The sequence below is a fragment of the Bison bison genome, unplaced genomic scaffold (assembly GCF_000754665.1).
Source record: "Bison bison bison isolate TAMUID 2011002044 unplaced genomic scaffold, Bison_UMD1.0 scf7180017864304, whole genome shotgun sequence".
NCBI lineage: Eukaryota > Metazoa > Chordata > Mammalia > Artiodactyla > Bovidae > Bison > Bison bison.
In genome coordinates, this window is record NW_011494876.1 from 14,124,717 (window position 1) to 14,138,023 (window position 13,307).

A 13,307-nucleotide genomic window follows, 5' to 3' on the forward strand; every position below is an offset into this window, starting at 1 on the left:
ATCACAGTTCAAAAGCATCAATTCTTTGGCGCTCAGCCTTCTCCACAGTCCAACTCTCACATCCATATATGACCACAGGAAAAACCATAGCCTTGACTAGCCGGACCTTTGTTGGCAAAGTAATATCTCTGCTTTTGAATATGCTATCTAGGTTGGTCATAACTTTCCTTCTAAGGAGTAAGCGTCTTTTAATTTCATGGCTGCAGTCACCATCTGCAGTGATTTTGGAGCCCCAAAAAATTAAGTCTGACACTGTTTCCACTGTTTCCCCATCTGTTCCCCACCTGGGACATACCTTTCTGCTTTTTCATCGAGATTAACTTTCTGTAATGTGGGTTTTGTTTTAGTTACTGTGGGATTGTGCTTCTTCTTGCTTCTGTCTGCCCTCTAATGGTGGAGGCTAAGAGGCTTGTGTAAGCTTCCTGATGGGAGTGACTGGTGATGGGAAAAACTGGGTCTTGCTCTGGTGGGCAGGACCTTGCTCAGTAAAGCTTTGTAATCCTACTATCTGCTGATGGGTGGGGTTGTGCTCCTTCCCTGTTGTTTGGCCTGAGGGGACCCAGCCGAGGGGTCTATAATCAAGTTAATAGAGACCTCCAAGAGGCTTCACCCCAAGGGGAACCTTCCCAGACTGCCGCTTCCAGTGCCCGTGCCTGTGGTGAGCTCCTGCTGATCCACTTCCACAGGAGGCCCTCCAACACTAGCAGGTGGTTTTGGTTCAGTCTCCTGTGGGGTCATTGCTCCTTTTCTCTGAGTCTGGGTTTTATTTTGTTTTGTTTGTGATCTGCAAGACTGGAGTCCCTGTTTGCCCCAGTCCTGTGGAAGTCTTGTAGTCAAATCCCACTGGCCTTCAAGGTCAGATTCCTTGGGGATTTCCAGTCCCTTTGTGGGATCCCCAGGTGGGAAGCCTGATGTGGGGTTCAGAGCCTTCACAACAGTGGGAGAGCTTCTTTGGTATTACTCTTTTCCAGTTTATGTGTCACACACCCAAAGAGTACGGGATTTGATTTTATCGTGATTGTGCCCCTCCTCCTGTCTCGCCTTGGCTTCTTTGTCTCTGAACGTGGGATATCTTTTCTGGTAGGTTCCAGCATCCTCCTGTCGATGACTGTTCAACAGCTAGTTGTGATTTTGGTGTTCCTGCAGGAGGAGATGAGCACACATACTTTTATTCCGTCTTGAACTGGAGCCTCTTATCTTAACTGGTCTCCTTCTACTTTTTTCAGTGATTTTTTCTTTTAGTTCTCACTGTGTTTTGCACATCTTTTGTTAAGTTATTCCTAAGTTTTTTCTTTATGTATCATAAATGAAATTGTTTTCATACTTCTATTCTTCACAGTGTTCATTGTTGATATACTTGATTTTTGTCTATTTTGTATCCTGTAACTTTGCTGAACTTGTTTATTATAATAGTTTTTTAGTGATTCCTTGGAATTTTCCTATATAAAGGGTCATACCTTGAGCATTTTAAAACCCTCCTGGTTGTTCTAGGAAGTGTCTTGGACCTAGGGAAGCCCCTTCCTCATCCAGGCTTCACGCATTTGACCCTGGCTCTCCCTCAGGAGGACCCCTCGCTGGAGAGGCATTTTAAGGGCCATCGAGATGCAGTCACCTCTGTGGACTTCAGTCTCAACACAAAGCAGCTGGGTAAGAGGAGGCATCTTGGACTGAGAATGTCGAGTTTCTGCCTGGGAGGTGTGGCATGGGGGGCGCAGGGCACAGTGAGAACTCAGGTGCTTTCTCTAGACCTGCAGGCTGCTTCAGCAGCCAGCGCCCTGGGCACTAGGCTTTCTGAGTTCCATTCTGCACGTGGAGTGTGAGGCTTAGAGAGGTTGGGGACCTTGCCAAGATCATACAGCCTTTGAGAGTAGGACCTAGTTCTGGGCTTTTCCCTCCATACCCTGTCTACCTCTGAGGTCTGGCCTCAGAATGAGCCTAAACGGTGGCATTTCCCTGGGCCTTTACTGATTCTGCTGTCCACAGTGCCATGGGCACGCCTTCTTGTTGAAGATGCCACCAGTGAGAAGGCTGTGGAGCAGAGCCGTGTATGCCCTTCCCCCCCACTGCCCTTATGCTACAGCTGAGTGCCCCCTTCTTGGCCACTTGAGGGTTCATACATGGCTGCAGCTTTCTTGTTTCTATGGATGAGCTTCCCCCTTCATCCCATCGTCAAGGTCCCCTGCCAGAAACTGCTGGTTTCATGATACAGTGAAGTTAAAAGGAAACCAAAGTCATTTGGGGTCTGTTTTGGGGCCCTTCTGATGGATCCTCTTAACGGTAATAAGCCCACTGGGTTGAGCTGGCTCTCCAGTTTTAGGAGGACTTGCTCTCTAGAGCCTCAGAGTGTGTCTCTGGGGAGACCTGGGTCCTTTGCAGGGCTAGCTGATGGGCATATCCTTGGCCGGTTCCTGTGTGGACCTGCTGCCTAGAGAGTCAACAGGCCACAGGCTCTCCAAACCCCCGCTCAGCAGTCACTGGAGGTGTGACTGAAGATGGAGAAGATGGAGCTGGCTGTGAAGCTGAGTTTCCCTGCTGCCCACCCTGCCCCAGCTCCTGGCAGAGGCTCCAGCCTGCTCGAGCTGAGGGTCACGTGTCCGCTCTCTCCTCAGCCAGTGGCTCCATGGACTCGTGCCTTATGGTGTGGCACATGAAGCCCCAGACCCGTGCCTACCGATTTGCCGGCCACAAGGACGCCATAACTTGTGTGAACTTTTCCCCTTCGGGACACCTGCTTGCTTCTGGCTCCCGCGACAAGACTGTCCGCATATGGGTACCCAACGTGTGAGTTAAAGACATGAACGGGCTTGTCTGAGTCTTGGCCCTGGTGCTGGACTGGTCACAGTAGGACCTCTGCCTAACTTCTGAGGGGGTGCCATTAGAAGCTGGGCTTCAGTCGGGGCCCTCCCTTCAGGGTCAGCAGGGAGACTCTGGGCTGACCTCAGCCTTCCTGGGAGGATCCCACCTGATGCTGCGTGCACGTGGGTGAGGTGGGCGGGGGTCCTGCTCCTGGCGGGGAGGCTCTTGCTTCCCTTTTTGGGGACTGGGGCACTCAGGCCTGGATTGATTTGGGGAGGGTCCTGAGGAGTGGGGAGAGCTTCGATGTGCCCTTATGTTGCTGTTACGGGTTTATGGATTTCCTGACTCTGGATACCCATCCTTGCAGCAAAGGTGAGTCAACTGTGTTTCGTGCACACACGGCCACAGTGAGGAGCGTCCATTTCTGCAGTGATGGCCAGTCCTTAGTGACAGCCTCTGACGACAAGACAGTCAAGGTGTGGTCCACTCATCGCCAGAAATTCCTGTTCTCCCTGAGCCAGCATATCAACTGGGTCCGCTGTGCCAAGTGAGTGTAGTCCTACCTGAGATTGTCGGAGAGACCCCAGGGGTTGGGGGTACAGAAAAGATGCCAGGTGTCTGCATCCTGACCTTGAACAAGTTACTTAGCCACTCTTTACTTTTCCCGAGCCTCAGCTTCCTTATCTGTGAATAAGAACATTAGTAGTTCTCACATTGTAAGCTATCAAAGCTTCGCTGAGCTAATGCATGAGGGGTAAGTTAGCCAGTTGCTGGCCACAGTTGACCCCTGACATCTGTGCTGACGTGCCCAAAGTGGGTTATCAGGGGCCACTTATTAGCAATAACAACAACAACAAGATAACATCATACCACCCCTAGACATTTTCTTCTAACTCCTCATGGCAGTCTTGCAAGTTGGTGGCATTGTTGCCATTTTGCAGATGAGGAACCTGAGGCTCAGAACAATGCAATATCTTGCCCTTTGACACAGGGATTAAGTGGCGGAGCTGAGCTTAGAAGCTGGGCCCCTGGCACTGAGGCTTGCCTCCTTATCTCTTAGATGCTCTGCTCCTCAGAGGCGGGTTTTGTTCCAGAAGCCTGATGGGGCCCCAGGCTTCTGATGAGGTTGATCTGGAAGCTGATTTTCCTTCTGGTGTGGGGCCAGTGCTGTGGGGGTGGGGCCAGGTAATGAAAGTACTTTTCAAGGCCTAAAAGCTGCAGACACAGCTATGCCTACTTCTAGTTTATTCTATTTATTTCAACAGATCTCATGTGTCAAATCTGTGTGCTTCAGGGGAAGAGGTTGAGGGTGTCTGGGGACACCAGGAAACCATGGGAGTCAGAGGTTGGGGACTGTTGAGCTGTGCTCTTCTGGAGACCCCAGGAAGTTACTTGTCCTCTAGAGCACTCGGTTCTCTGTCCTGGGAGGTCCCTGGCTGTTGTGAGAGGTCCTCACTATTGGGCTTCTGAGAGTGAGAGCAGCCCAGCCAGCAAATGAGTGTTGAACTCACACCAGGCCTTTGGTGGTAGGTCTCCAGAACCTCCATCTTTTTTAGTTGGCATCTGGTCTTGCTCACCCATTCTGAGTCACATATGGACTCAGGGCGTCTGGGGACAGGATAACGATGTCCATAGTGAGCTTTGGGCCACTTTGTTGCTACAACACCAGAGTCAGCATGCATATTGCCATGTGCAGTGTCAGGGGCCTTGTGTGTGACCATACTTCTTACCTGCTCACCAGAAGGTGGGCACCCTTCTGGTCCATCTTGCAGAGAGAAGAGCATTTGCCCAGGATCACTCAGGGTCAGAGCAGGGTGTGTGGCCCCAGCACATTCCTGTGCTGGGCAGCTCAAGAAGAGTGACTGGAAGGCGATGTGTGGCACCTGTGATGTCTGTTGATTGGTGTTGTAACTCCTGTCCCCGCCGGTTCAGGTTCTCCCCGGATGGGCGGCTCATCGTATCCGCCAGTGATGACAAAACTGTCAAACTGTGGGACAAGACCAGCCGGGAGTGTGTCCACTCATACTGTGAGCATGGCGGGTAAGTTCCTAGATCCTCTCCCCCCACCTGTAGGCCCTCGAGAACAGCACAGACTAGGGCATAAAAAGGCTGTAGGGGCCTCCGGTGGTGGCATTGGGGTCCCTCAGCCATGTCTCTGCTGCTCCCTGGCTCTGCATCTGTTTGTGTGTGTGTGTGTGAAAGGTTCTGCCTCATCCCACGAACAATAAGAGGCTTAACCTCAAGGCATGAAACTCTTGGGGCTCTCTTTTTCCTTCATTTTCTAGTTCTCAGAATTGTGACATGTGTGTCTGAAGAAGTTGAACCCAAACCCCTAAAAGGATGTTAGTATGTTCTCCTTGGTGACGACTTGATAAATGAAAGGCTAATCAGTTCTTGTAGCAGATGGTGCCTGTTCGTATTGTGTTGCATCATTGAGAGGGAGGAGCCTGTGTTTGAGCAGGGCCTCACCTGATCTGGGTCCCTGAATGAACCCCAGCTTTTGCCCCCAGTAGGCTGAGACCCCCATGTCAGGGCCCCTCCTGAGGCCACAGTACCATCCTGAGTGTCTCATATGAGTCTATCAAGGGCCCTTGGCTTGTCTCCTAGGAATAGGTGAGCAGATGATCTGGAACCTGCTGGCCCCTCTTGTCTGGGCCTCGGTTGTCAGGGTCTGCCCTGCCTCTGGCTCAGGTCGGGGCGCCGGCTCTGACTGAAAGCCTGCGTGCAGCTGGCTGACCGTTGGTCTGAAGAGCAGTGTCTCTGCTCGAATTTAGAGGTTTGTGCTGGGACTTGCTTCTGGAAGTGTCCCCCCCAGGTCACTCCTAGCTCTTTCCTCGCCCTCTCCTTCTTGCCTTCCCTTGGCCGCCCGCTAAAGACACAGGGCAGCAGGGAGGTGTTCTGCGCCGAGGGGAGCAGCATGAGCAGATGTGTGGGCACGGGGAGGCGCTGGGCGTTCTGGGGTCTGAGTCAGGCCTCCTACAGCACTCGGTGGCCCCCTCTTTCCAGCTTTGTCACCTACGTGGACTTCCACCCCAGTGGCACGTGCATCGCTGCTGCCGGCATGGACAACACGGTGAAGGTGTGGGACGTGCGGACTCACCGGCTCTTACAGCACTATCAGTGTGAGTGTCCCCGAGGGGCTGATGCAGGACTGTGCTGTGCCAGGTGTCCAGCTCATGGCTGCAGGGCTGAACTGGGCCTGAGGACAGCCCTGGCTAGCTGTGGGGAGTCCTGGGTCTGTTGGGATCTCCAGGGGTGGGTCGTCTATGGCGTGGCTGTCTGGAAACTTGGCTAGGGGATGGAAGGGGTTGCCACCTGGCATCCACCAGCCCTCTGGTGGCCATTTGTGAAGTGGCAGAGCCTCACGCACACTGCGGGCCAAATGGGGGCTCTGGTCAGGGCACCTCGTGAGGGGCACTTCTCAGGGGCTGCACATGCCACCTGCCTCCCCCTGTAATGGACGCTCTGTGCTCTGGGGCCAAGCTGATAGCCCTGGAGGTGATGAAGGGGAGAGGTTTGTCAAAAGAGGTCTGTGTTGGTGGGACCTTGGCCACCTCTGGTTCCATGGTGTTCTCCACAAATGTGGAGCCAGGAGCTGTTTGGAGGGTCCATTTGTTAGGGGCCAGGCTGGCAAACACAGCCCTGGTGCTGTGTCTCCTAATTTAATTGTAGCCCTTGGAAGGCAGGGTGGCGGGCTGTCAATATGGGCTGCTGTCAGGCTCCAGGAGGGAGATGGGGGTGGGGTCAGACTTGTGTGAGCTCAAGATGAAATATCTGAAGCTACTAGGGTATGGAACTGGCCTCAGGGCAGGTGTGACTGGGCAGAACTGTGATTCACCACAGTTGTGGGGATATGGACCCAGAAAGGGAGCTGGTGAGATACCACAGGAGGCGTTGAGAGTTCTGCTGGAGGCTGAATGGGTAGACAGACCTGGGGGTTTGGGGCGAAACCAGGGGGAGTCAGAGCTGGAGTAGTTTGAAGAACTGTGGTTGTGAATTTGGGACTAAGTTTCAAGTTCATGGGCTTACTTACAAAATTCACACCCGAAAATGGGAAGGACAGTTCAGTTCAGTCGCTCAGTCGTGTCCGATCTTTGCAACTCCTTGAACTGCAGCACGCCAGGCCTCCCTGTCCATCACCGACTCCCAGAGTTTACCCAAACTCATGTCCATTGAGTAGGTGATGCCATCCAGCCATCTCATCCTCTGTCGTCCACTTCTCCTCCTGCCCTCAATCTTTCCCAGCAACAGGGTCTTTTCAAATGAGTCAGTTCTTCCCATCAGGTGGCCAAAGTATTGGAGTTTCAGCTTCAGCATCAGTCCTTACAATGAACACCCAGGACTGAGCTCCTTTAGGATGGACTGGTTGGATCTCCTTGCAGTCCAAGGGACTCTCAAGAGTCTTCTCCAATACCACAGTTCAAAAGCATCAATTCTTTGGTGCTCAGCTTTCTTTATAGTCCAACTCTCACATCCATACATGACCACTGGAAAAACCGTAGCCTTGACTAGACAGACCTTTGTTGACAAAGTAATGTCTCTGCTTTTTAATATGCTGTCTAGGTTGGTCATAACTTTCCTTCCAAGGAGTAAGTGGAGAAGGACATATCTGTACAAAGTTATGGGGTGTGGGGTTCAGAGTTCTCTCCTTGCACCCCCAACAAGCTGTTCCGAGTCTTAGATGTTTGAGGCTGGCATTTTCTTGGGGTGACTAAAGGAACAGACCTTCCAAGAAGGGAGAATGGGTCCTGGTCTTGAAAAGCACATGATGGAGATAGCTGGGTGAGTTTGGGCAGGTTACTTGACTCCTGTGTACCCCTGGGACGATGATGAGACGTGTTTCATAGGTGGTGTTGGTGTAATGAGTTGATCCATGACAGGAGCTTAGAGAGTGCCTCTCTATGTTGCGTTGGTGCAGTGTTGGTGACAGTGATGGTGATGCTGCTGCTGCTGAGTCTGTCCTGGAGTCCTGAGGTCTGGTTTCCTCGCAAGGCTGGCCTGGCTGGCCCAGGCCTGCAGTACTGCACACCACCACCAGGTGGCAGGGGCCAGCCACAAGAATGATTCTTGCTTCAACAGGAAACCCTGGAGTTTGTCACTGATGGCTGTTTCAGACAGCGGCTTCTAGATCAGAGCCCCAGCGGGGTCTGCCCTCTCCTTGGAGACCACGCCTCTCCTCTCCTTCAGCCTTAGAGGCCTTTCTCCTGCTTTGGGCCAGGCCCAAGTTGCAAACTGGGTATACCAGCACACTGATGGGGGCAGGTAGGAGGAGCAAAGTGGTGCTGGGCGGGAATGCTGTCTCTGAGTGTGAGGTCAGGGGGCCTTGGACAGGGAGAGATGGGCAGGGAGGTGATGAGGCAGAGGAGTGCCTGGACTCTGCTTCCTGTCTGTGCAGAGGTGGTGGTAGCCTGCCTGATGGGATTTGTGAGGATCTGATGGGAGAATCCAAATGAGGATTACAGTCTAGTACTGGATATGTGGTTTTACCACATAAATCTTCATACTGATGGGGAAAATCTCCAGGTGACCCTGGGAGAGTCCAGGCACACCTCTGATGGGTCGGGTGCCTGGTGTGGACGAGGTACAGCAACAGGTACCCGCAGGGGAGGGCCTGGAATGCCATGCTGTAGCCCATGTCCTGGCTGGACGTGCTGGGATGGGGTGAAGAGGTGACAGGCATCTGCGAGGATAGCGTGCTGAGAGCCTGCTTGAGTAGGAAGCCATGTGCCTGGTGGGCGGGCTGTCCATGCCCGATGTTGGGTGAAGGCTAGACATGAGAGTGAGGCAGGGCTCAGGCCCAGAGGATAGGTTCTGGAGACTGGATCTAGGCAAAGCTGATGCTGTGGGGTGGAGGGGCCAGCTGAGCCCGGATCTGGGGTGTGAGAAGGGCTGAGGACACGTCCTGCATCCCTGAGCTTGAGGGGCCATGGAAGAAAAAGATCCACAAGGCATCCAGAGGGACGGCTGGGAGCCTGGTCTCCTCGAAGTGGAGGGCTGAGGAGAGCGGAGCTGGGGGAGTGGAGGAAAGTGGGGTATCCTGAAGAGGGTGGTCAGGGTGTGGTGACCCACAACAGTGGAGAAGAGTGGAGGGTGCTGGGGAGAGGTGCCTCGGGTTCTTGAGGGAGCAGGCTTGGCAGCGGGTGGGAGTGGGAGGTCCATGATTGGCAGGGCTGGGGGGCGGTGGGTGGACTCAGGTGGCATCAGAGGTCGAGTGCTGAGGGGGCCTGAGGTGCATGAGGCTGACGGGCTCCGCAGAGGAATTTCAGTCTGTTAGTACAGCTGTCCTTTCCTCTCATGACAGCCACTCAGCAAGCCTGAAGCATTCGATTCCTAAGCACCACCCCCGCTTAGGGACCAGAGACTTCGGGGGCCTGGAGCACCCCACAAATAGCTGGATTCCCTCTGGGCTCAGCCTCCAGGGCTCAAGGAAACCTCACGGACCTGAGCTCACTGGTTGGGGGTCCACCCCTCACCCTCTTTACTGGCAGGGACCTGGTCAGGTCTGCTCAGGTCCAGCCGCTCCCCTAGGGAGTGCTGTGGCAGCATCTTCGACCTGAGAGATGTTTCCAGCTCCTGAGTAGCAGTTGTCTCCCCACCACAAGAGGCAGGGGGATCCCTGGGAGGCTGAATCCCCAAGAAGGGCTCCCAGTCCCTTGGCAGCAGGCCCCGAAGTTGTTTTCTGACCCCTTAAGACCCCCAGGGAAAGTTTTTAAGGCCAGTGGCGTCCAGTGTCTCCCCTGATTGGGGTTTGAGTGCATAAGGCTGTTGTGCTTTTCTGAGAAATTGGTTCGTGATACTGCAGTGTGTGGCCAGCGAGTCCAGGCCGCCTGTGGCCACCCACCAAAATCCTGCTCTGTGGAGGGTACTTCCCGTCCCCTGTTGGCGTGTTAGAATCACTTTGGGCAACAGCAGGTGGCTGGCACCCTTTGTCTCAGGCGAGGAGTGTCTTGCTCTGGCCTGTCACTGCAGGGAGCAGTTCTGATTTCCCAATTCAGCAAGGAGTTGGTGGGGCGCTGGAGCCCCAAGAGTGCCAGTCCCCACGGAGATGGCTTAGGTGCCATATGCTCGGAGCCCACACTAAGACTGTTCAGACATCTGAGCAGCCTTGTCCCAGATCCCTTCATGTGCCTTGTGCTTTCCAGGCACGTGTGTGTTCGATATCCAGGGACAGGCCTGGGTGGTCAGCAGGGCAGGGCTGCTCCCCATTTCACAGATGGGATGTTTGAGGCTTGCCTGGGTCATGCAGCGAAGAAGCTGCGGGTTCCTCACACTGTGTTGATTCCAGTCATTTATTTGCCCAAGGCCTCTGAGAGGACATGGCTCTCTCCAGAAGTTCCAGTTAGAGCTCAGAGTCCCAGCTTCTCTGTACATTGGTCCTTAGCAACCCCCTGGATGCCCCGCCCTACCCCAGACATGGTCAAGGAAGGTTTTAAAGCTGCTGTGTAGCCAGCAGGGCAGGTCTGCACCCTTTTTGGGTTTTGGAGACTGAAAGGGTTGATCATGAGGCCAGGTACTGTCCCACCTGATCTGGCCAACACGCTGCCTCTCCCCCGCCTTCCCTGAGCCAGCGTTCACACAGCATTCCTGCAGAGCAGTGTTTGGAGCGTCCTTTGCTGCTGTCAGAGCACCTTCATCGTGTGAGCCCACAGCTCTTGTAAGCCCACAGCCTCTGTGTCACCTGTGATGCCAATTGTGTTGTGAGAGCCACCCTGGGTGGTTGGTACCAAGCTCTTTGTGGTGGGGTGGGGAATGTGGTGCGGCTCGGCACTGGTGTGGCCTGTCCTGGAAGGGACCTGCTGCTTGGGCACCTGGGTCCCTTGGCCAGTTTGGAGCCCATTGGGCAGGGGGGCAGGTTTGCTGAGGATTCAGCAGGAAGAGCTGTGCAGGCAGGTTGGGAATACCCAGATGTCTCCTTAAGCCGCAGCTGTGACCTGTTCCACTACTGGGGGCAGGGTCTGCAGTGACCTCAGGCCCCCTCCCTGGCACCCTGGTGACTTGTAGGACCTTGAGCTGGTACATCTCTGACCCTGAGTTGGCATCCCTTCTCTGGGGTAGCGGTGGGGGTGGGGTGTAGCACACAGCTGTGCCCGGTTGGCAGCCTCCCATCAGCCGTCACTCATGTCTGCCATGGAGCCAGGCAGAGGGCCTGCAGCTTCAGGCTTGGTGAAAAGTGGATTGTTTGTGGGCCATCACTGCTCAGGTTTTGTGACAGGAGGCTCACCCCTTCGTGGGGCAGCTGGGCCTCCATCGTCCAGGGGGACTGTCATCCAGGGCTAATTCTTATGAGGCCTCCCTGGCACAGTCCCACCCTCTGCAGAGCTAGAGAAGCTGCCCCAGGCTGACAGGGTTAGGGGATGAGGCAGCTGAGCGAGTGGGGAAAGGCAGTTGGTTGTGGGGTCTGGCACATCTCCAAAAGCCTGGCTTGCCGGGCTGAGCCCTCTTCTGGAGTCAACGGTTCCAGGTATTTCTACCCCAGCCAAGAGGCCTTTGCTACTCCTGTCATTTATCGTGGAGCCAGGCTTTGGGCACCCTTCCTCAGGGAGGAGGGGTAGTTCCCTCCCTTGGGTGGGCTTGACCAGGTGGGAGGCCCTGGCGTGGTAGCCACGCCCTGCCCCTGGCTGGTGCTGGACAAGCCCTGTGCTCCCTGAGCTTGCTTCCCTGCTCGATCCTGCTGCTGGCTCTCCCAACTTTGTCTCAGGTTGGGGCGGGGGTGGCACTCATGCCAGCGCAGGCTGCCAGGGGCTGCAGAAACAAGAATAGTGTGCCCTTCTCCAGGCTCAGGGAGGCAGAAGTGCCAGGAGCAGCATTTTGAGGAGGCCCAAGAGGAGATGGGGGAGTGGTGAGGTTGGGGGGGGTGGCGCGGTGCGCAGCTGACTCTCCACGCTGTCTGCTGTGGGGCTGAGGGCGCAGGGGATCTTGCTGTGTTTGCCTCCCTCGACCCCACTCCCCAACCCCCAACCCCAACTTCACCACGAGTGTGAAGCTGCCTTCTGGCGGGCACAGCCCCTCAGGAGCAGGCTCGAAGCCTAGAGACACACAGCCTGAAGAGCCTGCAGGACCCTGTCTCCTGCTCCCCAGACTTGACACTCAGGGTGAAGGAAGGATTTACTTTTTAAACATCCACTCAATTGTGTTATCATAGTAACTATAGTCTAATGCTGAAAAAATATATTCTGGAAGTATGTAGATGAATTAGAGGCCCCCCTATTCCTGTGCTCCTCAGAGAGAATCCTGCTTTGTGTCAGGAGCTTCAGTCCATGCTGCTTCTGGGTCTGCACACGTGGGTGCTCCCCCCACACGTGGGGAGTCTTGGTCACACTCTGCGCTATTTATGTTCTTTCTGTTGCTGTGTGCGGCTGGTGCCTGTTCAGTTCAGCTGGGGTTGCTGTGACTTTTTTTCTCTGCTCTCTATGCCCCTGTTTTTGGTAAGCACTGAGGGTGCTGCCCCCTTTCCCTTGGCCCTGGTATAGGAGTGTGTTGGGCTGTGGGGGCTCTGGGCTGTGGCTCCAGGAGCTGACTCTGGGGATCCCGGCAGCCCCACTCCAGGCCATCTCTTGGGAGTTCCTGGTGCCGAGAGTGTTCAGACCTGAATATCGTGTTACGTAAAGTCCTGGCTGTCTCCCCTAAGTGTGCCAGGACCGTGAATCCACAGTCCCCGGCGTCTGCATGTTGGCCAGACTGGAGTTTGAGGGGCTCCGTGCACCTCTGTCGGCTCTGTGGAGACTAGTTCGTGGTGGGGGTGTTTATTGGCCCAGCAGTGGCTCCTGCACGCTCACGTGCCAGGATGAGGGGTTGGCTTTAGAATTTGCCTTTATATTTATGGCTGTTCTGACTTGGTGGGTTCATGGTTACTGTAGTCCCACTGATTGCCACCCTACCCCACCACCCGCCCTCTGGCCAGTAGTAGTGGGTATGAAGGTACCAGGTCTTCCTCAGCAGCTGCTCTAAGAAGCTGTGATGTGGCTGGCTGGTCCTCGCACTGCCCATCCCCGTGTGTCCTGTCTGGGTCCCGCTCACCAACTGCTTTTTGAGACCCGTTCAGTGTCAGGCCTTGAACCGGGAGCCAGGGACCCAACATAGCCCCTGCCTAGTGGAGCACGTGGTCTCTAGGGGACCCAGTGGGGAATGAATTAACTGCACATAAATGCAAAACCCTTGCTTTGAAGAGGCTCATGGTGCTTCAGGAGGCCAAAATAAGACCCTGATGGTGAGGTCAGGGGAGGCTTCCCTGGGGCGTTAACTGAACATTGAGCTGCAGGGTCAGGGAAAGAGGCCAGTCAGGGTCTTCCCGGCCCAAGGGGAACAAGGGGTAGGAAGGTCCCCCAGCTAGGGAGCCTACAGGGCTAGGGGTCAGATCTTGGAGAGTGAGGGACACCAGCGTGGATGGTGGGGCTTGGGCTAGAGCAGTGGGGAAGAGTCATGGAGGGGCTTGAGCTGTTAAGGGGGTTGAGTGGCAGGACCTGGAGTAGCGTCGGATGCCTGGGGTGGTGGAGAGGGGCATCAGGGCTCAC

At 54.9% G+C, this 13,307-nt stretch overlaps 1 protein-coding gene across 9 annotated transcripts in view; it reads left to right on the forward strand.

Annotated features, from left to right (window-relative positions):
* The window catches only part of POC1A (POC1 centriolar protein A), a 101,148-nt gene that overhangs the window by 33,231 nt on the left and 54,610 nt on the right, over positions 1-13,307 (forward strand). For 5 of the 9 annotated variants that reach the window (XM_010851756.1, XM_010851754.1, XM_010851753.1 and 2 more), the window contains exons 2-6: positions 1,563-1,647; positions 2,610-2,781; positions 3,164-3,343; positions 4,729-4,836; positions 5,803-5,918. In XM_010851756.1, the coding sequence (XP_010850058.1) occupies positions 2,621-2,781; positions 3,164-3,343; positions 4,729-4,836; positions 5,803-5,918 (565 nt within the window). In that variant the 5' untranslated portion in view covers positions 1,563-1,647; positions 2,610-2,620. Of the gene's footprint in view, positions 1-1,491; positions 1,648-2,609; positions 2,782-3,163; positions 3,344-4,728; positions 4,837-5,802; positions 5,919-13,307 lie in introns of all 9 variants that reach the window. The other 4 variants (XM_010851757.1, XM_010851758.1, XM_010851755.1 and 1 more) reach the window with 3 other exon arrangements.